The following is a 24963-nucleotide window of genomic DNA, read 5'->3' as shown; positions in this document are numbered from 1 at the left end:
GTAAACAACAGAATCTGCTGCTAAAGTTCACGACCCTGAGAAGTTTAACAGGCATATGTGGGGAGAGAACAGTGGCCTCTTTTTTTTTTTTTAAAGATTTTATTAGAGAGGGGTTCCTGGGTGGCTCAGTGGGTTAAGCCTCTGCTTTTGGCTCAGGTCATGATCTCAGGGTCCTGGGAGCCCCGCATCGGGCTCTCTGCTCAGCGGGAGTCGGCTTCCCCCCCTACCCCCGCCTGCCTCTCTGCCTACCTGTGATCTGTATCGAATAAATAAATAAAATTAAAAAAAAAAAAAGGTTAAAAAAAAAAAAAGATTTCATTAGAGAGAGAGCACTTGAACTCTGCAAGCTCTTCTCACCTCTTTACAGTACCACATAGTGGGAGGAGGCAATAATTGTCTTCAGATGTTCTCGGATGAACCACACAAAATGGGTTTAAGTACGACATCTTTATTATATTAAGGTTAAATCAAAGGGAAAGCCTTCATATAAAACACTGGGAAAAATCACTTAAAATATTTATCATAAGGGTTAAATCCAATAGGAGGTAGAACAGTCACATGGCTTCCATCGGCGCTAGGACAGCTCCAAGGGGTCATCGCAGGCAGACAGGCAAGCCATATGCCACAGGTGCGGCCCCAATAAGATACTTCAGTCGGGGAGCCTGGCGGGCCTGGTTGACGTAGTAGAGAAGGGGGGCTCCTGGGCCCGCTCCAAGCCAGCCCTGCAGCAGGGCCTCTGTGTACCGGTCGATGTCACGGTCAGTCACATCCCAGAGGTTACCCAGAAACAGGGGACTGGGAAAGGAGAAGGAAGAACTACAAAGTGAGAGCTTTAAAACAGAATGCATAGGCAGACATGACTGGCAGGAGTGGGTGAGGAAAGAGAAGTGAGCCAGAGGGAAGTGCCCTAGTCCATGGTTCCAGGAGGTGGGGCAGAAGAGGACAAAGATTAACGACCCAGGCATGCCAGGGAACTAGAAGAGGAGGAAGTTGGAGAACAAAAGGATTTCGGGTTCGGGCCGGGTAAAGAACCTGGGTGGGAGCAAGGATGGGCACTCAGGACTCACCAGCCAGCCATGATATACTTGAGCACGATGCCAGCCCCTTCCAGCCTCCCATGCACAGCCAGGGCTGCGCTGCTGCAGCCGAAGAGCAAGGCCACCGCCCGGCAGCTCAGCCGGAGGATGGCCTGTCCATCCAGGAAGCGGGCCCCAGCCCCGTGCCCTGCATAGCTAAGGCAGAGGGACATGAGAGGAGTCTGACTTAGCAGCACCCGGCCTCTGCCATGTCTCCAGGGCTGTCCTGAGTCAGCCAGTGGCTTTAAAGCCCCAAAGCAAACTATGGTGATGCCCTCTTTCAGGCCCGTCCATCTCCCCACCTCACCGCCTAAAGCACTCACATATATAAATCATGTTCCGTCAATGCTGCCTGCGCTTGTTCTGGGGTTGGCACTTCCCCAACCACTCCTTTCCAGCCAGCTTCACTGCAGGGAGAAGGGAGGAGTAAGAACTGGGGTCAGCTGGAAAAGAGGGCAGAGGGAATCCTAGGGAGAAGGTGGGTCGCACCATTTGATTCTGCGGGAAAGGACATGTTAACCTCTTCTGTGGTCTCTACCCTCCCCCACCCCTTTCTTACTTTTACCCCACTGACCTGCTAAAATGGGCTCGAAATTGCTCCTCTGTGCTTGACAGGTTATTGTGCGGGTTCAGGACATAGAAGGTATTGCGTGGATCTACCCCTTGGCTTAGCACCGATGAGGCCCCAGACTGAGAAGACACTGGTGATCAGGATCCTGGTCTGGCCAGAGGGCCCAAGCTTCCACAAACTCCAAACCCCTTTCCACGAAGAAGCCATCAGTCCCCTGAGACCCTCTCTTGTCTTCCCAGATCTCCACCAATCAACAACCATTCCCCAGTCCCTGAACCCCACCTCTTTAGTGATGGAGTAACTGAGCAGGAAGCGGAAGGAGGGCAGCCGAGTGACAGGCAGTGCACGGAGGCTGGGCATGTTCTCCCACGGCAGCTTTTGCAGGTCCTGGGCAAAAAGCACACTGGGCTTACTGTCCCCAGCCAGGCATACATGAGTGTCGGAAGGGGCATGGGGGTGAGTTGGTGCCTACCGCCCACCAGACACTGCCCCTCCAGCCCCTAGCTTCTTACCTTGTCCAGCACTAAGACAAGGTGCCTATTGCTTGGGACTATCTGACCCTGCAGACGTCCTGCTGCCTCACTCAGAAGCTCCTGGGCTCGTTCTGGTCTCACTGGGCACAGCCCATAGGCCAGGGTCTGAATGTCCTGAGCAGTGAGGGTACTGGTGCCACTTAGCATGATCTAGAAGGGCAAGAGCGGTCAATGAGGGCCAGAGCTCCCATCTCCACTCAGTGGCCGGAGGAAAGAATTAAGTCCAACTTCCTCCCCTTTCCCTGATTTCTCAACTCACTTTCAGCAGAGTTGGGTCGGGATATTTCCAACCACATTCCTGCAGCAGCTGTTGGAGGCGGGAGGCCTCCTGGGCAGGGCCAGGGTCCTCACTGGATGGCAGCAACAGTCCCCGCCAGCAGCCCAACACATGCTTCTCTAGGGAAGTGATGAGAACCTGAATAAGGAAGAACAGAACCTTCAGTCAGAGAGGGGAGCTGAGTTTCTTGCCCACAGGCACCAGCACTTTGGACATGGGGAAATGGGTTTTCTAATGTATTTGCCTTACATATCTTCCTGCCAATTAAAAAGGCAAGAAGCGGGGCGCCTGGGTGGCTCAGTGGGTTAAGCCGCTGCCTTCGGCTCAGGTCATGATCCCAGGTCCTGGGTTCAAGCCCCACATCGGGCTTTCTGCTCAACAGGGAGCCTGCTTCCTCCTCTCTCTCTGCCTGCCTCTCTGCCTACTTGTGATTTCTCTCTGTCAAATAAATAAATAAAATCTTTAAAAAAAAAAAAAATAAAAATAAAAAAAAAAATAAAAAGGCAAGAAGCTAGAGGGATGTCTGGGTGGCTCAGTGGATTAAGCATCTGACTCCTGATTTCAGGAGATGGAGCCCCGTGTCAGGCTCTGCGCTGGGCCTGGAGCTTTCTTCAGATTCTCTCTCTCTCTCTCCTTCTCCCTCTGCCCCTTCCCCCTCCTCTCTCTATACCTCTCTAAAAAAAAAAAAAAAAAAAAAAAAGGCGATAAGCTAGAAACATTTTTCGTTTTCTGAGACTGGGGGAGTGCATGTAAGTTGAGTACAGATCACGATGTTTTGACAAATACAAACAGGTGGGCGATGAAAGCTAAACGCGGAAGCCAATTCTTGGGCTTAAATCCCTTTCCTTGTATGTATCTTTAAACATTCTGTTGCCATAACATCTTCAGGTTTTTGGCTCTTGCTTAAAGTCTTCCCCAGGTGACATCTTTTTTTTTTTTTTTTAAGATTTTATTTATTTATTTGACAGAGATCACAAGTAGGCAGAGAGGCAGGCAGAGAGAGAGGGGGAAGCAGGCTCCCTGCTCAGCAGAGAGCCCGATGCGGGGCTCCATCCCAGAACCCCGGGATCATGACCTGAGCTGAAGGCAGAGGCTTTAACACACTGAGCCATGCAGGCGCCCCAGGTAACATCATTTTTTAAAAAAAAATTTTTAATTAAAAATTTTTTTTCTTAAAATATTAAAAAGTTTTTTACTCCTATACTTCCAGAAAGGATTTGAGGTAACACAGCACTGGCCTGGGACCCATGAAAGAGAAGACACTGATACCCCAGGGTCACTCCCAGGGCAGGCCTGACCCTACCCCACCCCGGGGGGCACACACCTCCATCCTATGGTCCAGTTCTAGCCGCCCTGTCCACCACTCTCGCTTGTCGGTACAGCTGCTGTTCTCTTTCTGCTCCTTCTGGATGGCGTCAAACTCTTTCAGGGCTGAACTCAGAGGAAGCTTTGGGAGATGGGACTGTGAGCTTTCTGCCGGTCCACACACTCACCATTTCTCCATCCCCCAGCCCCAGAATCGGAGCAGCTTCACCAGAAGCCTACCCCAGCCCAACTTTGCTCGCTGGCCCGACAAACCTACCTTGTTCTGCGCAGTGGGGATCTGCACAGTGACTGGGGGACTGCCTTTTTCCAGCCGGGTCAGCAGGAGGGTGTCGCCCACAGTTCCAGGCTGGAGCGTGGCCAGAGCCAACACACACACGGTCACTCCTGACACACAGAGCATACCCAGGATCATTTCAGCTCTTACAAGGAATTCCCATCTGTCTTCTACACTCAGTTCCCATCTATCACTCAGGACAACTCCAACTCCAAGAAATCTTCTCTTCTCACTAGAGTTCAAGGTGCTCTCCCTTGCCCTAACAGCACCCTGTGGACAGAGAACACATCTTGTACTTCTTTGTGGCCCTGACAGAAACAGAAGTTCCTACACAGAGGGAGGCACTCAAATCATCCGTTAACGGGCTTCATGTTAGCATATGAGTCTCCGGACACCTGAACTTACCCCTCAGGAAAGACACTGAACCTGCTAGTAACTCAAAGTTGAGGTTTAAATTTTAAAAAGGGCAGGGGAGCGCCTGGGTGGCTCAGTTAGTTATGCATCTGCTGAAGGGAGGTTATGATCCCAGGGTCTGTCCTAGGATCAAGTTCCTTGTTGGGCTCCCTGCTCAGCTGAGAGCCTGCTTCTCCCACCCCTCCCTACTTGTGCTCTCTGTGGCTATCTCTGACTCTCTCAGATAAATAAATAAAATCTTTAAAAAAAAAGGAAAGGAAAGGAAAAAGACCTCCAGATTTAGGGTAGTTCTCTTTGGTGAGAGTAACAAAATGACTACTCAGTGAAAAAGTATGACATACCCTTCCATAAAGGTGATAGAAATCTATGTTAACTAATTCCTTAAAGTTCTCCACCTAACTCCTTAGCGAGAAGATGCAAACAAGGACAGAAGAGCCACCGGAGCCTGCTACCATACCACTGGGGATCAGAGCCAGGCGCTCCTGGAAACTCTCCTTCTCCAGCTCAGGGAATGGAGCAGATCCTGCAGCCCGGAAGGAAAAGAGGTGCTGGATGCGGGCCAGGGGGACATCTCTAGGTCTCTCCTGCAGGCTTAGCCTCTGCAGCTGGTCTGCCATTTTGAGTGATCCCCGGTGCTTCTGGGCTTTGCTGTGGACAATGCAAGTGGGGGTGAGTTCTCCCTCCTTTAAAAATCTGGACTCTCCCTCCAGTCTGCCCCAGCATGGGCCTCAGGGATTGTGGCCACTCACCTGAGCTGCCTGTGGAGGTGGGTGAGCAGCTGGTGGCGACAGGTGATGGACACAGACTCGGTGACAAGGCAGGCAGTGGCATAGGGATCCCGTTGGCCCAAGCACAAAGCCAGGAAGCGGCAGAGGTGAGCATAGAGCCCACTAGGAGGGCAGTGACTAATGCCACGGAAAGCAGTGGTCAGTAAGTCCAAGATGGAATTCAGGGTAGACAGACCTAGAGGAAGGTGAAGATACTTGCTATGGATGAGTCCCGTACTTCTTAGCTGGTAGAACTTTTCACGAAAGTTCCAGGTTTCCAAGGCCTGACCTCCTCTCCCACTTGGAAAATAAAAGCAATTAAGAGCAATGTGCCAAGTGGGACTTACACAACTTTTTTTTTTTTTTTTTTAAAGATTTTATTTATTTATCTGACAGAGATCACAAGCAGGCAGAGCAGCAGGCAGAGAGAAAGAGGAGGAAGCAGGCTCCCTGCCGAGCAGAGAACCCAATGCGGGACTCGATCCTAGGACCCTGGGATCATGACCCGAGCCGAAGGCAGTGGCTTTAACCCACTGAGCCATCCAGGTGCCCAGGGACTTACGCAACTTACATCAACTCACTCCATCCTCCCAAACCCTGTTTTACAGATAAGCAAACAGAAGCTCAGAGAGGCTGAGTGACTTGCACACAGCTAGTGGAGAGAGTGCTGGGAATCTAACCTAGGTTCAAAGGTGACCGGATCTAGGTGGGGATCCAAAGACAAAATGATGGACAGGCTAGGAGGGCATCAATATCAAGAGACCAAGAGGCTGGGCTCCTGGGTGACTCAGTCAGTTGGGTGTCTGCCCTCGGCTCAGGTCACCATCTCAGGGTCATAATCTCGGGGTCCTTGGATGGGGCCCCGCATTGAGCTCTCTGGTCAGCAGGGAGTCTACTTCTCCTTTTCCCTCTGCCCATCCCCTCTACTCATGCGCTCTCTTGCTCTCAAATAAATAAAATCTTTATTAAAAAAAAAAAAAAAAAAGACAGATCTAAAGCCTCGCCCTCTCCAAGTGAGCAGACCCAAGTGGTCAGCATATTTACCAATGGATGCAGGGGCTGAGGGGAGTCGGAGCTGAGGACCAAGGTCCTTGTCTCTCTCCTTGTCTGGGCATGGGATGGGCAGCTCCTCTTTGCTGGAATCACGTCTCAACACCTCACATTCTCCTATGGCAGTACCAGGTCCTGGAGCTGGTGCCTTCCCACCTGAGGAGACAACATGATTTTTTTGAGGTTCCTTCCTTCTGCCATTCCCTTTGTTCTTTCTAGACTCCAGTCCCAGAGCCAGGGGGAAAAAAAGCTTTATTTCTGTACTATCTTTGGCCCCCGTTATTTCTTGTGCTTTGGTCCTGGGGCTACCCCCCAGAAACGCATGCAGCTTCTCCCTCCCACCGTTACCCTAATACCGGAGGTGGAATCTTCCTCATCAGAGCCCCTGAGGAACTCAAAGCTCATTTCCATCTCGTTGTCAGTCATTTCCTCCTCAGGGATGGTCCTCATGATCTCAGAGCCCAGCTCCTCACAATGTACTGATGTCACTTTCTTGGCCCTCCGGCTCCGGCCACCGAAACCTGGTCGCCTGGAGCCACTATCTGGGGCTGCCACAGAAACAGTCTTTGAGCTTGAGCCTTTCCTGGCCCCGCCCCGGCCCCGGGAAGCAGTGCCGCGTCTCTTGGACTCCTCTGCAAGCCGTGCCTCAACTGAGACAGGGTCTTCCAAGTCACTGTCATCACTGAAGTTCACCTGGGATGGGTGGGAAAGTGGAGGGAGGCTTTAGTGACAAGACATCTGCCAGCAGGTGGCACTGGAGAGGCACATTCACAGAGGCCTTGGGGGAAGATTAGAAATTAACCTCTCCACCTTATACCCACCACACTCCATCAGGGGCAGGGACTCTTGGGTATGGAAGGAGGCAGAGGAGGGAACAAAGATAAGGGGGAAGGATGAAAAGGGAAATGAACCACTGTGTTAAGGACAGCTCCCTCTGTCTGAAACAAAGGTAGACCTGGCTCTCTCTGGAAGACATAGGGATCCTGCTGCAGTAGAGCTAAAAGTTCCTGCAGGCCCTGGGAAGCCATTCCACAGACACCTACTGGGCAGAACTCTCCAGAACCACCCCACCTGACACCACCAGCACCCAGCCACAGTTCCATCTCACCTTGAGGCGCGTCTGGACCCTCTGTTGTACCCTCGGGGCCTTGGGAACCTCAGCCTCAGGCTTTGTAGGGAGGATTTCCTCAAACACAGTGAAAGGGACACGAGGGCCTGCTGGCCTGACCTGGCCTGGGGGCTTAGGTGTACAGGGCAGTCCTCCACCTTCCAGACCTTTCAGAGAGGTATTATGGAGGGATGGGGTAGAAGAAGGGGTTGCCCGTTGATGCCCTCTTCCAGAATGTTTTTGGCTCCGAGGCTTTGAAGGCTCTGAGCCTGGGGAGGGTTTTACAGGTGGTGGCTGCCAGCCCCAGGAGCTTGCAAAGAGTTGGGCAGTGCAGGAACCGAGGCCAGCCAGCTTTGCCAGGGCCCGAATCAAGAGCAGGCTGGCTCGCCAGGGCTCCAGGTAGGGGACCCGCGCTGCCACAAACTTCAGCCCTGACTCCAGGACCTTCCCCAGACTCTTGTTTGATGGCTGGCTCAGGCCCTCCAGGGCCAGCTGTGTGTAGGCCTGAGCCAAGATCTCATCCAGGATCCTCGGGGCAGGGGAGGGGTGCGCCGTGTGATTCAGGGAAGTTTGTAGAGCTCGGGTAAGGCGATCAGTGGCTGCAGGGCAACCCTCCAGCACGACCTGCAGCAGATCCAGACCCTGGGCCTCATGGCCCGTGGCCAGCCTCACCCCTGCTGTGACCAATGCCCAGCGCAGACAGACTGCGGAGAGGATGGGGCTGGCACACAGCATGCAGTCACACGTGGGCAGGTGTGTCAGGAAGCCGGGGCTGGGCTGGGGCTTCATTTTCAGTTGAGGGGAAGAGTTAGTGGAAGGGGCTATAGGGCCAGGCTCCTTGGGCACAGTGGCTACCAACTCCAGAGCCGGGCCTCTTAGGAAGGGCTCCTCTTCTGGAAGCTCCGGCGGACGATGGACCCGGGCCCGCTGCTTGCCCTTCTGCAGATGGACCTTCTTCACAGAGTCCAGGCTCTGGGCTGGTCCACCAAACTCTGGGGAGAGTGCAGCCAGAATTACAAAACTGGGAGAGGTGCTGCCAAGTACTTCCTGATCTACCCCCGGGCCCAACTCCCTCATATAGGTGTCACTGACTGACTAACTACTTGTACGTTATTACTGTATGAACATACTAAATATTAACACGGCTTGTTTTTTTTTTTTAATAAAATCCCTAATGTTTTCTTCCCATTCCAAAGAGGATTAACACAACCCACAAAGCCCCCACATCTGCAGCTGAGATGGCTGCGTGGCTCAGGATAGCAGGCCAGCACTAGGAGGCCTGTGTCTCAGTCCTGGCTCCTGCCCCTGGCTAGGCCCATGATCTGGCCCCAAACACTGAATTTCCCGACTTCCTCATTTTACAAATGAAAGAAAATCTATGTGACCACCTGACTTTCCAGGGTTTTGTGTGGGTCCATGAAATACTAGAGGTAAAAGTGGCTGATAAGAAAAAATGTTCCAGGGGCGCCTGGGTGGCTCAGTGGGTTGGAGCCTCTGCCTTTGGTTCAGGTCATGATCCGGGGATCCTGGGATCGAGCCCCAAATCGGGCTCTCTGCTCATCAGGGAGCCTGCTTCCCTTCCTCTCTCTCTGTCTGCTTCTCTAACTACTTGTGATCTCTGTCAAATAAATAAATAAAATCTTAAAAAAAAAAAAAGAAAGAAAGAAAAAATGTTCCATAGACTATTTTACTATTAACTTAAGCTCTCCCGAGGCCTCTACATTTGTGCTGTCCAACAGAGTAGCCACTAGCCCCACGTGGCTACTGAGCATACGAAATGTGGCCAGTGACAGGGAAATGAATTTTAAATTTTTTGTGAAATAAATTTAAATAGGTAGCAGCACCTGGCTTGCTCAGTCGATGTAGCATGAGACTCTTGATCTTGTGGTTTTGAGTTTGAGCCCCAAGAAGGGTGTAGAGCCCACTTAAAAGTAAAAACTTTAAAAAATTAAAAACTAAGTAAGTGCAAGTAGCCAAAATGTATTTGGACTGAAAACTAGGGGCAGGTAGGGTTAGCTATGGACAAGTCATCTGAAAGAGGGAAACCAGCGGTCTGAGTGATATAGAAGGAGCTTTGCTCAGAGAACCGGAAGTAAGACTCCGATTTTGAAGGGCACCACACTTTAACATACAAAGGCGTGTTGCAGTGTGTGGGCCCATCTCACCACCACTTGCGGGTGCGGGGGGGTGGGGTAGGGGCATGGCAGCTCACCTGTGCAAGACTCGAGCAGGAACAGAACTTGCTGCAGGTCCGACTGGCAGAGGTCAATGTCATTTCGCGCCAGCTCCAGCTCCGCCTTCAGCACCAGGAACAGGGTACACCTTGTTGGGGGAAGAGATGACAACCAATGTGTAAGCCTTTGTTTTCCCAGAGTCTGTCTTTTGGCCCCTTTGGCAGGCACAGCCCTGGCAGTCTCCTAGCCTCTGAAAGGCCTCTCCTGCCTCCGGCTGAATTCGAGGCTCCCCGAGGAAAACCCTCTACACTGCTTTCTCATCCCAAGTCATCCTTGCATACAAGGACAGGATTTCCCAAGGGAAACAAAAAAAGGATTTTGTGGGCAAAGGGATTTAGGGAGACACGTATACTGGATCTCTCTTTTGTTGAGTTATAATGCTTATGAGCACACTGAAGGACCTGAGAAGTCCTATAGGAAATAAAAATGTCTAACCTTGGTTAACTCAGCACGTCCCACTTCCTTACCATGGAACGTACTCTCCCAACCCGTCCAAACAGAACACATTAACCTGTGGAAGAGTCTGGAAGCCCAAGGCCCAGCATGTGGGCGCCTGGGCTCTGGACTTGGCCTCCTCCTGCCTGTACTCACTGGCGTGGCAGCTGCAGCTTCGTCGTGAGTTTCAGGGCCTCCAAGCAAAAGGCCTTGGCTTCGCTCACACTGCCCAGATGGCCCAGGTGGGAGACCAGCTTCTCTGAGCAGCTCAGCACCTCTGTCAGAACCTGCCATTTTTGTACCAGATTTTCACCTGCCGCAAAGGAGAGAGACAAGGCCGTCATCACTCAGTTGCAGCCTGGCTCCTCTGGAAGCAAAACTGGCAGAACCTCCCTCCATCTAGCCTGTTCCAGCCCACAGGGCCTCACTCTCTGCCTCAGACTCACCAGAGTCCAGAAATGGCGTCTCCACAGCTGCCTTCTGAATCGAGAGCACATCACTGCCCATGAGCAGGAGGATAATGCTTCGGAGGAGCTTATGGGAGTCGATGAGGGCGATCTCTGGCGTCTGCCAGCCTGTGGGGGGAAGGGATGGCGGGGGGTGGGGGGACAAGAAGGGAAATGAGGCAGCCACAACTGTTACCACTTTCACCTTCTAAGGTACCAAATGCCAAGCCTGCTGCCACTCCTCCTTCTGTGCCTAAGGCAGCAGAGGGACTCAGTCACAGAACTCTTTCCCTCGGACCACACAGGGCCTCAGAATCCTTGTCAGAACAGCATTCTAGTCAGGTACAGAGCGGTCAATCAGGGAGCAAGCAAACAGAAACTCATATGCTACCCCAGGCCTACCCCAGCCAGCCTCTGGGTAGGCTAGTTCACATAGGTGGAACACCAGAAGGGACAAGGGCTTGAGAAGAGCCGAGAATGGACACACCACCAAAGGGGATCACAAAGGGCCATCATCCCCTCTATTTTTTCACCTTGGGCACAGAGCTGCTCCCTCAGGGAGGCTGAGAGGCTGTCTGACGAGAGGCTAAGGTAGAATGCCACCAGCTGCAGGGCCTGGACACGCAGCAAATACCAGGCCTTGGATGACCTCTGGAGGGTAGGGTCCCGAAGCACAGCCAGCAACAAAGAGGCACCCTCAGTCACCTGGGAGATGAGGAGGGCCGGAGGTGAGTGGTGAGTGAAGTCAGGTCAGCAATTCAGAACTTAAAATGCCCCTGGAGATCCTCTGGGCCAGGCCTGGCTTTTGAGAATGATCAAAGCTGTGGAGAAAACTGTAGCCTAACAGGACATAAGACTTGGCCAAGTTCACACAGTTGGTTTGTGAGAAAACTCAGGTCTTAGGCATCCTAGTTGATTTCTACTCTAGGGCTCCAGTGCCTTCCCAAGATCATTGTCATCCTGGTTTCTAGTCACAGGACTAGATAGTGTGACTGAGGAGACTGGGAAAGAATGGGAAGGACATTCTCCTCTCCTTTTCTAGAGGAGTGCTGGTGACATCTCATTGGAGAGGGCAAGGCTAGGAAACAGCACTGCTTCTCTAGGTCAGGAATATTCTTCCTAGCTCCAGGGAAATCTCCAAAAATCCTTCCAATACCTGGGGACTTTGGGGATTAAGAAACTGAGAAATACCTTCTGGTGAATACAGTAGAGTTGACTTCGAAGTAGGTTACAGGTCAGCGAAAGGAGCAGGTACGTGTCAGTGGTGTGATCGAGAAGTTTCAGGCTTGAGTCTGCCTCTTCAAGGTGTAGCTAAGGAAACAATCATGGGGTGTGTGAGCATGCTGATAAAGAGAGGCAGCCAGGCTTTTCAAATTAAAGTGGGTTAAAGCACTTGCAAGTGAGATGCAGAACACATGCCACAGAATAGGAAATTATTTCAAATATTATAATCTACATAAGAATTATTCATTCAGGGGTGCCTGGGTGGTTCAGTGGGTTAAGCCTCTGCCTTCAGCTCAGATCATGATCTCAGGGTCCTGGGGTCAAGGCCTGCATCAGGGTCTCTGCTCAGTGGGGAGCCTGCGTCCCCCTCCCCCTCTACCTGTCTCTCTGCCTACTTGTGATCTCTCTCCCTGTCAAATAAATAAATGAAATCTTAAAAAAAAAAGAGTTATTCATTCACTAAAATGTTCAGTTAGTATCTTTTGGTTAACCACTATGCTAGAAAGACATAGCTGAATAAGAAGTAAGCAGGACTTGGGATGCCTGGCTGGCTCAGTTGGGGGAGTGTATGACTCTTGATCTGGGGGTTGCGAGTTCGAGCCCCACGAGACATTACTTAAAAATAAAAAATTAGGGGCGCCTGGGTGGCTCAGTGAGTTAAAGCCTCTGTCTTCAGCTCAGGTCATGATCTCAGGGTCCTGGGATGGAGCCCCGCATCGGGCTCTCTGCCTGCCTCTCTGCCTACTTGTGATCTCTCTCTCTGTCAAATAAATAAATAAAATATTTAAAAAAAATTAAAGGGGCACGTGGATGGCTCAGTCAGTTAAGCATCCTACTCTTGATTTCATCTCAGGTCATGATCTCAGGATCTTGAGATCAAGACCCGCATTGGGCCCCTCACTGGGTATGGAACCTGCTTAAGATTCTCTCTCCCTCTGCCACTTCCACCACTAAAAAAAATTTTTTTAATGGAAAAAAAAAAAAAAAAAAGGAGTAAGTAGTACTTTCCATCCAATACCCTGCAGTGCAATAGGGATACAGGCCTGCCTTTTGTCAAGACACGAAGTCATTAGTGGTATGGGGACTCAGGGAATGTAAGGGATTCTGCCCTTGAAGAAGAGGACATATAAAATACTCCACGAAGGAGGGGACAGTTGAACTAGGCCTTGACAAGAAAGTAGAAGTTGGCTGAATAAAAAAAAGGGGGAGAGTGGGGGAAGTATACTTAGGGTGGAAGGGCTAAGACAACCAAAGACAGGAGGCACGTACAACACTGTAAAGTAACTCGTGTGGATGGACATTAAGTTCCAGGGGGGGGGGGGGTGAGGAAAAGTGAGCTAGAATATAGAAGATGTGTGATACAAAGCAAGGAGTTTAGACAGCATCCTTCAGGTAATGGAGAAACCAGTGAAATCCTGATGCAGAAAGAAAGACAAGACCAGATCCAGAAAGATCATCTTAGCAGTAGTTCAGGAGACAAAGTACAGAAGGGAGAAGCTGGGAGGCAGGGAAACCAGCTGGGCGTCAGCGCAGTCCTAAGCAAGCAGAGAAATGGCGACTAGGGCAAGTGGTGGGGAAATATAGGATTAGCGGCCTATTCCTGGGGCAGGATCTGTAAGACTTAGCGAACAATGGTTTTGCAATGAGAAGGAAAGGCGCTTCCTCTTCCCACAGCTGCCTCCCAACCACTCCACACTTTACGATCCTCCAGCAGGATGTGGTGGTTGAAGGCAGGGAAGATGCCCCTTTGGTATCTTATCCTCTTCAGGAAAAGATGCGTCACTAAGGCCGGTTCTCCCCTGTAGCTCCAGGCTTGGCTGGCTGGGCACTCACCTGGGCATAGCGGGGACAGCCAAGGGTCAGCAGCAGCTGGGCGGTGTGGCAGGAGGCAGCGGTGGCCTTCGCATGGTCCTCTAGTCTCTGGGAGACGTTCCGTACAAGGAGGAGGACCTCCAGAGCCTGCAGGGGCTGGTCATCGAGGAGCGGGAAGTTTACCCAGCTCCTGCTCAAACCTCCATCTAGACCATACTAGACCTCAGCTCCCCAGCCCTTGGAGACCTCAGTCTGACCTCAGAGCCTAGATGGAGTGTGGCTCCAGACAGAGCAATTGCCAGCCATCCTCAAGGAGTGGGAGAAGAGAACAGCGAGGGAGCCTACCATCTACTCTCCTGTCTGAAAACTTAGGTGCCAGGGAGCATCAATGGCTAGGATTTACTGGAAGCTTACTCTGGGCTAGGCACTGTGCTGAGAGGTTTACCTGGGGTGGGGGATGGGCAGGATGAGTGAAGGGGATCAAGAGGTACAAACTTCCAGTTATAAAAAAAGAAAGTTGCGGGGATGAAAAGTATGGCATAGGGAATAGCCAATAACGTGATACCATTGTATGGTCACTAGGCTCATCGTGGTGAGGACTGAGTAAGGTGTGGAATTGCCAAACTGCTATGTTGTGTCCCTGAAACTAATATAGTATTCTATGTCTGTTATACTTCAATTAAAACAAGTTTGATAAGATGAAATCAGAGAGGGAGACAAACCACAAGAGACTTCTAACTATAGGAAACAAACTGAGGGTTGCAGGAGGGTTGGGGCATGGGGGGATGTGGACCAGGTGATAGGCACGTGATGTAATGAGCACTGGGTGATATATACAACTGATGAATCACCAAACTCTACCTCTGAAACTAATAATACACTGTATGTTAGTTAACTGAATTTAAATTTTTTTTAAAGATTTTTTATTTATTTATTTGACAGAGAGAGATCACAAGTAGGCAGAGAGGCAGGCAGAGAGAGGAGGAAGCAGGCTTCCCGCTGAGCAGAGAGCTCGATGCAGGGCTCGATCTCAGGACCCTGAGATCATGACCTGAGCCGAAGGCAGAGGCTTTAACCCACTGAGCCACCCAGGCGCCCCAGTTAACTGAATTTAAATTTTAAAAAAATTTTAAAAATTAAAAATGTGAAGAGGTGTCTAGCTTGCTCAGTGGGAAGAACATGGGACTCTTGATCTTGGGGTCCTGAATTTGAGCCCCACATTGGGTATAGTGATTACAAAAAAATAAACTTGAGGAAAAAAAAACAGAAATGAAACTTCAAAAGTAGGGTGCCTGGGTGGCACAGTTGTTGGGCTCTGCCTTCTGCATGGGTCATGATACCAGGGTCCTGCTTGGCAGGAAGCCTGCTTCTCCCTTTCCCACTCCCCCTGCTTGTGTTCCCTCTCTCGCTGTGTCTCTATCAAGTAAATAAAATCTTTAAAAGAAAAAAAAGAAACTTTAAAAGTAAAGTCATAATAAAAATATCAAATTGTCAAAAAAAAGAGGTTCATGTGCATCAACTCATTTAATCTTCGTAGGGTCTCTAACCTGAATTTTCTAGATGATGACAGCCTAAGAGACTATGACTGACACGTGCTCAGCTGCTTGTCTGAGTTCCCATTACAGGAATGCCATAGAGCCAAGACTCAGGTCCAGGGCTGAGACAGCTTTCCCCAGTCCTCATGCTAGAAATATGGCCTAATGGCCGCAGGAACAAAGGTCCTTTATGTGTCATGTCCTTTTTCGGATGTTCTCTAATGTGGCGGCCAGCAAGGAGCTTCAGGAAGTAAAAGTACAAAATTGGGCCTCTCGGTGTCTCTGTATGTTTCTGAGCATACAAGTCTCAAACTATCTAAGAATTAACAATAGTTATTGCTGACACTTGATGATTCGGCTCAAGCACAACACATGTCATCTCACTGAGTGCTGACGACGCCATGGTATAGTACTATTATTGTCCTTGTTTTAGAGATAAGGAAACTGGGCTTAGGAAGTTCAATCACTTGCCAAGGCGAGTTACTAATAAAGGATGGAGCTTGGATTTCAACTTAGGGAGGCTGGTGGTAAAGCCCGCACCGCGTTCCACGGCTTCTCAGCAGATTTGCAGGCCAAAGAAGGGGAAGGAGCTAGGCTTCTGGGCCACATTAGCGCCCTGCCTGGTTACCTTTGCTGACAGCTGATAGAGGGCTGCTAGGGTCTGCAGGGAGGTCACTGTCTGCTGGAGACACCGGACGGCAGGCACCTGTGTCTTCGTAAGCACCTCCTTCCAAAGGGCCAGGGCTTGGTCCAGGCATTTGGACTGAGCTAGAAGTCAGAAGAAAGGGACCAGCCATTCTCTCAGCGTGGGCTATCTGGGGAGAATGCAGCCTTCTTCAGTCCACCCTCTCCCCTCTGTGCCCACTCTCCCACTCTATGGACCCACCTCTCCCACACTCTGGGTCCCCATTCTGCTCCGGGGAAGCCACCAAGGGAGACCCTAACCCCCCACACTGCATTCCCAGCCCTTACCAGCGTCAGCTGCGAGGTTGAAGGCGATGTTACTGTACAGGAAGCGATCTTCCTGCAGTTTATCTTCATAGTTCAGGTCATTGACTTCAAATTCCTCCAGATGATTAGGGGCCTGGGCTCTCCGATCCCGCTCCATACCCTGGATGGGGAGATGAGGATAAAGAACAGGGCAGGCATCCGCTCAGTGTGAACCTGGGGCACATTCTCCCTGGACCAAGTTCTGCATACACAGCAGCCACACTTACTTCCTGCATCTTGGCCTCCAGAGTACAGATGTAGAGCCATAGCAGGGCCTGGGCCTTATCATCCAGAAGCTGATCCTTGGCCTGGGGCTCAGGCCTCACAGACTCCAGAAGCTGCAGGGCTTCCTGGACAGCATCCAGGGCCGAGCTGGAGGGAGAAGGGCACAGAAGCTGGGCCCACGACAGGTAGCTGCCCAGTATCCTGAGAAGGGCCTTCTGTAGGACAGCCGGCCCCACCCTCTGATGGAGCTCCTGCGGCCACAAACTGCAGGGGATGCTCAGGGACACAGCGAGGGAAACAGCCTCTGAAGAGGGTCAGAGGATCTAGGGCAAGGAGCAGGAGTGGCATCCCCGGCTACTCTTCCTCACCAGTTGGTCTGCTGGGCAAAGTCATGGTAGCAGAGCACCTGAGCGAGTTCCACCAGGTGGGTGGCTCGAGCCCAGGCCCCCACCGGTGTCTCCTCAGGGCTCAGTTCCAACAGGTCACAGATGACGTTGAACCGCTCCTGCCCCGTGTCCGCTCGCACAGCCTTATAGGCCTGCAGCTCCTCCCTCAGCAGGAAGACCAGGGTCTCCGGGTCCCAGCCACTCAGGCTGTCTCGCAGAGTCCTGAGAGAAGGCAGGCCCAGCACCAGGTCAGGGAGCCCATGACACATGGACACTCCGCCCCATGCCAAGAAGCCCCAGCCTTGGCTTGCTGAAAGATTTGCTAAGTTTCCAGTCCTAAGGGTGCCTGGGTGGCTCAGTTGGTTAAGCAACTGCCTTTGGCTCAGGTCATGATCCCAAAGTCCCGGGATCAAGTCCCACATCTGGCTCCCAGCTCCATGGGGAGTCTGCTTCTCCCTCTGACCTTCTCCTCTCTCATGCTCTTTCTCTCTCAAATAAATTAAAAAAAAAAAAAAAAAAAAAAAAAAAAGTTTCCAGTCCTAAAAGAAAGAGCGCTGCCTGTCACCCCTGCTTCCCTAGTACCCAGCATAGCTGCCGGCCTATAGTAGGCACCTGACAAGTAACACTGACGGCAGGAGTCAGTGCCTTTTCAGATGGAAGGTTGACTGAAACCATGCATACCAACTGCCATCCTTAGCCAGGGAGCAAACACAGTTGCCTCTCTCCCCACCCACTCACCTCAGCTGCAGCTCCTTGTCTCCTGCTTTGGCTGCGTCCATCTTGACCCGAACCCAGAAGGTGACTGGCTCAGCCATGTGCTGGGAGCCACAGGGCTGCAGGGCTGTCAGCCACAAACTTACCATCTTGCAGCCCTGGGCCTGTTTACCCAGTTTCTTCAAACTCTCTCCGTGTAGCCGGAAGCACCGGTGCAACTGGCCAGAGAAAGCGAACAGACCAAACTGTGGCGAGGGACCCATGAGTCTGTAACAGTGGGTACGTGCCCACACCGGTACACACACCACAAAGTGGGCCTCGGGCCCCAGCCCCGGCCCAGAGGCAGAAGACACCCAAGCACTAAATGTCCGGGACTCCCAACCAGAAGCTTCAATCCACACCTGCCACATACTTATGTCCACAGCTCTGAAGCCCTGCTCCTCTGCCTGTAAGCCCTCTCCCAGCAAGTCAGCGCCTTCTCCTCAGTCAGAAATGCCAGGCCACCGTTGACTTCTCTCCCTCCCTCACAGCCAGTCACTTGCCAGATTACTCCTGGACTTCTTGTACCCATCCACATCTCCCCATCCCTCAGGAAGCTGTTTTGTCAGATACCCACCCTTTCCTGCCTGGGCCGCTAGAGGGGCGCAGGGGCCCAGCGTTGTCCTTGCACTCTGTTCATTCACCACAGTAATGCCGGAGACACTCAAACTGCCAATCTGGTATCAAGCCTTCCCTTCCATCCTTGAGAGGCTCCTCAGCCTCACTCAGGATGAAACCCAAGGCCCTCCACCCCCCGTGGCACCTACCAATCCCAGTCAACCCATCATTTTGCGGGTATCCCGGCAGTGGTCTCACTCTGGCTACTTAAAGGACCTCCTAGGGGAACTCTGAAAAATATCCAGACACCTGGGGTCTAGCACCAGAGATTTTCAAGTGATTCTAGTGTGAAACCAGGTTGAGAACCACCAGCTTGGGACATGGCTAAATATAAAAGGTAGGACAATGCAAAGAAATTAATAACCGTACAATTAATAACAGTACAAATGGGGAACACTGCCCCAAGTACTGGTCCCTAGTACAAGACAGTGCCCCGGCTAGGCTCTTTCATGTCGCTCAGGTGACCAACATAACAGCCCTTCCTGCCCTCGTACCTTCTCAGGAGGCACCTTGGGATAGGTGGCTGGCTTCGCCAAGCCCAGGTGCTGACAGAGGGGCTCAGAGATGGCACAGGCCTCAGCGTACAGCTTATGAGTGTAGAAGCTGTAGGCCAAGTTACTGGTGTAAGAGGCTGTGGGAGAGAGAGAACAGTTAGCAGCCGAAGAGTTCTCACTGGCTTTTCTGTTGGAGAGATGGTAGAGAGGAGCTCAACCTGGGGTCGGCTCAGCAGCTTCCAGATCAAAGAGAAACCCCTCTTCCTGGGGGATGAGAAAGGGGCAGCTCTCCCCTTCCTGCTCCAAGTAGGCCCATGAGGTCCATTCTGGTAATGCAAACCCACACCAGCCAGCCCCTCGGTGCTTGTTTATTAAGAGGGCCCATCACAGGGCCCATCTCAATTCACATACCAATTTTTGTCTTTATCTTGCCCCAAAGGGCAGCAATTTTGGGGAAACACTCTGGCCTGTCCCTTACCTCCTTCCACGGAAGCCACCCTAGTAGGCTCCTTGCTATTCCTTGCACACACCAGACCAGCTCCTGCCTTAGGGCTTTGGCACTAGCTATTTTTTTCTGCCAGGGATGTCCTTTCCCAGGTGTCTACATGGCCAACTTCATCACATCCTCCAAGTTTTGCTCATGTCACCCTCTCAATGAGGCCTATTCTGACTAGCCTATTTTTTTTTCATAATTTTTAAAAGATTATTTACTTATTTATTTGACACAGAGAGAGATCACAAGTAGGCAGAGAGGCAGGCAGAGGGAGAGGGGGAAGGAGGCTCCCTGCCAAGCAGAGAGCCCCAGTGGCTTAACCCACTGAGCTACCCAGGCGCCCCCCTATTTGATTTTTTAAAAAGATTTATTTATTTATTGTAGAGAGAGAAAAAGCATGAGTGGAAGGGGCAGAGCGAGGAGAGAATCTCAAGCAGACTCTGCACTGAGCATGGAGCCCGACATGTGGCTCAATCTCATGACCATGAGACCAGGACCTGAGCCAAAACCAAGAGTTGGATGATTAACCCACTGTGCCATCCAGGGGCCCCATGACCACCTTATTTTAAATGGTAACTTGCCGGCTCACCCACCCTGCACTCCTAATTCCCTTTCTTATCCTGCTGTACTCTTCCTTTCCCCCCATACTTCTTATCATTTTCCAACATATTGATAATTCAATTATCCTATTGCTTATTATCATTCTCCCCCAACTGGAATATGGCTCGATGAGGAGGGATCTTTGTTTTGTTTACTGATACACTCAAGTACTCAGGACAGTGCTTAGTACATGGTAGGTACTCAACAGATATTTGTTGAATGAATAAAATTTTCCTAAATTTGAGTTTATACAGCTTCTTGGCTGTCAACGTGGATGGTTGGGAAAAAATTCAGTCTTTAATATTCTGGGAAGAATTTTCATGCTAGTAGTTTTCGTGACTCCTGCTCATATTTTCATCTCAGTGGATAGGTTCAACCACTGAATATATGAATATGAAAAGTTCTCCAAAATCTTCCAATGACAGAACTCACTGGGTTTGTATAACTTAAAGGGCCACACTTTTTGTAAAATGAGGGGGAAACTTATTATAAAATACAAAAATAGGGACAACTGGGTGGCTCAGTCAGTTAAGCATCTGCCTTCGGCTCGGGTCATGATCCTGGAGTCCTAAAATGGAGCCCAGCATCTGGCTCCCTGCTCCACGGGAAGTCTGCTTCTCCCTCCACTTGTGCTCTCTCTTGCTAACTCTCTCAAATAAAGAAATAAAATGTTAAAAAAAAAATACAAAAATAGACAAAACTAACCTATGCTGTTGGCGGGGGTGGTCACAAAAAGGGGGGCAGAAGGACAGACTTCCTGGGGTCTAAGTCTTGTTCTTACTTGACCTAAACATTGGTTACAAAGAATGTTCACTTTGTAAAAAATCCCTCAAACCATATATTTATGATCTTAGTACTTTTCTGTCTGTACATTTCAGTCAAAAGGGTAAGGAGAAATACATACGCGAATTGTTTTATATATACATGGTATCTCTAAAACGACACCTAAAAAATTAATATTTGTTACCTCTGTGGAGGGGAACTTGGTAACTAGGATTAGGAGTGGGAAAGGGACTTTCAACTACAGGCCTTCTTGTGCAATTTAATTTTTAAAGCATTTTTACATGGTTCTTAAAAAAATAATAAGTTACAAATGTTCTTTAAAATTTAAACAGAAGAGGGGCACCTGGGTGGCTCAGTGGGTTAAAGCCTCTGCCTTCAGCTCAGGTCATGATCCCAGGGTCCTGGGATCGAGCCCCGTGTCAGGCTCTCTGCTCAGTAGGGAGCCTGCTTCCCTTCCTCTCTCTTTGCCTGCCTCTCTGCCTACTTGTGATCTCTGTCAAATAAATAAATAAAATCTTTAAAAAAAAAATTAAACAGAAGAAAGGTCATAAAGTTACACATCAGGTATAAACATTTTCATGAAAGAAACACCAAATCATATTTCAAAGTCAATGGGGAAAAACTTACATCCGCTATTATAAGTTAGCCTCATTACTTCTCTACTGCTGTTAAACATAGGCTCACTTGGGCTTATAAACATTTTTTTTCAGTCCTCCTTAAGTCATAAGGAGCCCCCACAAGAGTCAGAACCATCCAGCAAGTGCTCTGTGTTGGCCTAGTGAGTGATGACCGTCCCCCCTGCCTCGGGTCCCCAGGGTACTAACCGGTCATGCCCAGGTAGTCAGTCAGCTCTTGGCCTGACAGGCTCTGTAAGGCCTCCAGCATCCAGACCACAGTAGATTTGCAACTTTCCACTAGCTGGGCCAGGTCGGCCCTATCAGCTACCTGAAGGGACAACAAGGGTTTGCAGGTGAGAGGAGAAAAAGTTGGGTCTAAGCTGACATCTACTCCACCCCAAGCCCAAAGCCAAAGCCATCTCAAAGGTCTACCAGGCAGACAAGCAACCCCAGACCCCAGGACCTGTCCAGGAGTTTGGATTCCCAGACTGTACCTGACAGCCTTGTGCAAAGTCATAAACCACCGCAGTGTAGAGGTGATGTCCCTGAAAACGCATCTGAACTAAAGACTGCTGCTGTTTGGAGGCGTCCCCACAGACCTGAGGAAGAAAGGCATTGGTTTGAGCAGCTGAGGTAAAGCGTGAGCTCCAAGCTGAAGACTGGCCCAGTGTCCCAGAGAGCAGACTCAGCCCAGGGAGTAGAAAGGAGGAATATAACAAGGGCCACTGCCCTCTCAGGGTAGACTAGGCTGCTGGTGGGTGGGCTAGGCATAATCCAGAGAGTGACTTACCAAGGAGGGAGCTAGGGCTTTCAGATCTTACCAAAGACCTTAGACGGCCAGTCTGCAGAACCACATTCCCACCCTACCTCTAGGTCTTTAACTCACCCCATCCTGCAGCTGCCGGAGGAGGGAGAAGTAGCCTCTGAGAAAAGCAAAGAGGCCCAGAACAGCATCAGGTCTGTAGCGCCTCTTGATGCCTCGCTCCAGGCCAGAGAGGAAGAACTGGCAGCTGTCATACAAAGCCCGCAGTGGGGGTGATGGTGCCTCCACACTGTCATTCAGGAGAGCCGATGCCTTGATCAGAAGCTTGGCCAGTGCCTGAGGTCCTCCCTCCCCAATCTGTAGCAGTTGAACTCCAAGCTGGCATAACTGGAGGCTGGGGGTCAGACTGGTGTTCCTTAGGTAATCATGGGCCTTCTCCACTACCCTGGTGGCCCTGGTATGGTGGCAGCTCCAGCAGAGGCGACGGCAGTGTTCCAGGGTGAGTTCCAAGAGACAGAGGGCCCTCTGGGGAGAAAGAGCACCAGGAGAATACCCTCCCTCGCCCACCAAGGCTTTGATCACATGCCTGGAGAGCAGGTCACCGAGGAAATCAGCATCTGCTTCATTCAGACCATGCCCAGTGGCATCGAATAGCTGATAGGCAGCCACCACTCGACAGGCTGTTGGAGAAGCAAAGTGGGGAACCTCACAAGGGGTACTTTCATCCTCTAAGAGCACTAGAAAGCTCAAGGCCTTCAGCCGAGCCGAGAGTGCAGCTCGCCGCTCCTCCAGGGCTTCTGCCACCTTCCAAAGCAGAGAAAAGCTGCCCCGAGCCACAGCCTCGTAGTCCTGGGGAGCAGCTTGGCGGGAGCACTGCACCAAACAGGCATGGAGAGGCTGAGCGAATCGGAGTGTGGCGTCTGGGATTCCCTGTGTGGCAATGTTCCGCAGAAAGATGAAGAGAATTCGTTCCAGGTAGAGAGGTGAGCGCTGAGGGGTGAACACCAAGTAGCCATTGCAAGCCAACTCTGCCAGTTCCAGCAGGCTCCCCAGGTGCCGAGGGCAATCCAGCTTGGCCATCAGCTGCTGGTTGCAAGCCCTCAAGATGGCATCACAAGCTTGTCTCCTCTCGGCATCAGATCGGCAGCCAGGTGAACCAGCTGGAAGCTTGGACAGGAACTCCTAAGAGGAGAGGAAGATGTGATTGGGACTACCAAGATAGGGAAAGAAAACTAGAAATGGGGTTGCTCAGGAGAGGATCTCCTATTAACCTATCTCTTAAATAAGACAAAAACAAAACAGCTCATCTTGAGAAGCCAGGTGTATCCAGAACTAGACAGCACCCCTACCTTGAAGTCAGGCAGCAATTCTTCAGCCTCCTTCAGGTTGCTTAGCAAGGTCCCAAAGTTGATTCCTTTGAAGCTCCTCATGGCGTTGGAGGGCTGAGGGAAAGGAGAAGGATTAGAGAAGGCGGAGAAGATTCTAAATGGAGCTAAATGGAGGACAGGAGAAGGGCTTGAAGGCTGCAGAAGGGGGCCAAAGAATCCCTCAGAAATCCTATCCGGAGGGGGCGCCTGACTGCTCAGTTGGTGGAACATATAATTCTTTATCTCGGGAGTCGTGACTTGGAGAGTCCCACCATGGGTGTGGAGGTTACTTTAAAAAAAAAAAAAAAAAAAGGAAAAATCCTCTCGGGGAAAAAAAACAAGATGCCAGGACAGTGGGCTCCCGTTATAAACTGACGCTTCCGCCTTTCCTTCCTCCGGGTTGATCCCAGGCTTCACTACCCATCCCACCACCCCAACACCCCACACCGGAGGCCTCCACCGAGTTCCGCGCCCACCAAGACTTCCTGAGATCTCCCAACTTTCTCTCGCAGAGCCGCCTCCGCCTTTCCCGCAAGTTAGCGCCGGGGACCCTCCCCACCTTACCTTGGCACGTACACACGTTTACGAGTCCCTCAGGCCTTATTGCCCCAGAGGTCGCTTCCTTCCCTGGTCCAGGACTTAGTCGCCAGTGTGAATACTCCGCAAGGATCCAAGATGCAACCTTCGTTTTCCGCGCCAGCCCCCCCTTTCAAATATGTCCAGTCACCAATCAGCGAGAGCTTTGTAACGCCGGCGTGCCGCGCGGCGCTGTGGGAGTTGTAGTTTACCCGCTGTGCGGCACTGTCACGTGACGCCGGGGGCGGGGTCGTGCTGCTGTGGGCGTTAAGGCCTCTTGGGGGCGTGGGTTTCCCCACTTTTTCTGGCCAAGCCAGAGATCTCACCTATCCGTCGCTTAGTAGCTATCGGGAGGGCCAGCCCTGTACCTTCTTAAGGCTCTTCTTTATCTTCAGCGCTCAGAAAGTTTAAATTTCAAGAGAAGAGAAATAGGCAAGACAACAAAAAGAACTTGCTTGGAATTCACGCGTTTTGGGTTACTGGGAAAATAGGGCGTAGCCTTTCCTGGAATTTTTAAAAAATATAACTTTCTGAGGGTACTGACAGGAGTATCACGGCGACTTCTAGCTCTCTGCCTTCCAGCCTTGCTCTTTCTATCAGCTCTATCAACTGGATCGTATAAGGAAGACGGAGGATCTAGCGCTCTTGATGGGGGATGGAGGGTAGAGGGGAGGGAGGAAGAACCAGGAAAACTCATTCACTGGGATATTTCACAGTGCTTAATGGCCTACGTTTGTAAGTACGATTTCCCCAAACGTGCAGATTCAGTTGGCGCTGTTTCTCTTTCCTTCCTCCGCCAAAAAATTCAGTTCAAAAATTCAGGTCTTTCAGTTCACTTTTTCCTGAATTCTATTGGATAATTCATCCTTATCCCTCCCTTCCTCCCTCCCTCCTTCCTTTCTTTTCCTTCCTTCCTTCCTATTTATTTATTTAAGTAATTGCTACACCCAATGTGGCACTTGAACTCAGGACACCAATATCAAGAGTGGCATGATCTTTTGACTGAGCCAGTGGGCACCCCAATCATCGTCTTTCTTCATCATCATCAACCTCTTTTAGGAGCTCAGAATCGAGCAGAGAAGACTATTTTAAAAAACAAAGACAAGAACAAGAACATCACCAAAGAATCTCAGTGTTGGAATGATAATACTAATGCAGGTGCAAATGTATGTTATAGACATTACATACATAATTTTTGTAGGGTAAGGGACCAAAC

General features: G+C 50.8%; 1 protein-coding gene across 1 annotated transcript; it reads right to left on the bottom strand.

Annotated features, from left to right (window-relative positions):
• Positions 1–438: 438 nt before the first annotated feature.
• On the bottom strand, positions 439–23234 carry LOC111157921 (extra spindle pole bodies like 1, separase). Its single transcript, XM_022519657.1, has 30 exons — positions 23154–23234; positions 21928–22986; positions 21536–21640; positions 21249–21369; positions 18549–18685; positions 17422–17615; positions 16666–16905; positions 16300–16444; positions 16055–16193; positions 15711–15850; positions 13569–13703; positions 11703–11822; positions 11045–11216; positions 10512–10640; positions 10222–10378; positions 9609–9718; positions 7397–8388; positions 6645–6981; positions 6283–6444; positions 5221–5434; positions 4929–5119; positions 4040–4167; positions 3782–3904; positions 2440–2595; positions 2160–2330; positions 1930–2034; positions 1651–1766; positions 1400–1483; positions 1068–1232; positions 439–795 (listed from the first exon to the last, which is right to left on the bottom strand). The coding sequence occupies exons 1-30, from the start codon at positions 23232–23234 to the stop codon at positions 594–596; spliced, it is 6330 nt and encodes a 2109-aa protein (XP_022375365.1). The 3' UTR covers positions 439–593.
• Between the last annotated feature and the right edge of the window lie 1729 nt (positions 23235–24963).

The sequence above is a fragment of the Enhydra lutris genome, unplaced genomic scaffold (assembly GCF_002288905.1).
Source record: "Enhydra lutris kenyoni isolate GAN:26980312 unplaced genomic scaffold, ASM228890v2 scaffoldscaffold56, whole genome shotgun sequence".
Taxonomy (NCBI): Eukaryota; Metazoa; Chordata; class Mammalia; order Carnivora; family Mustelidae; genus Enhydra; species Enhydra lutris.
Note: the sequence above shows the minus strand (reverse complement) of the source record. Positions and strands in the feature narration are given on the sequence as shown.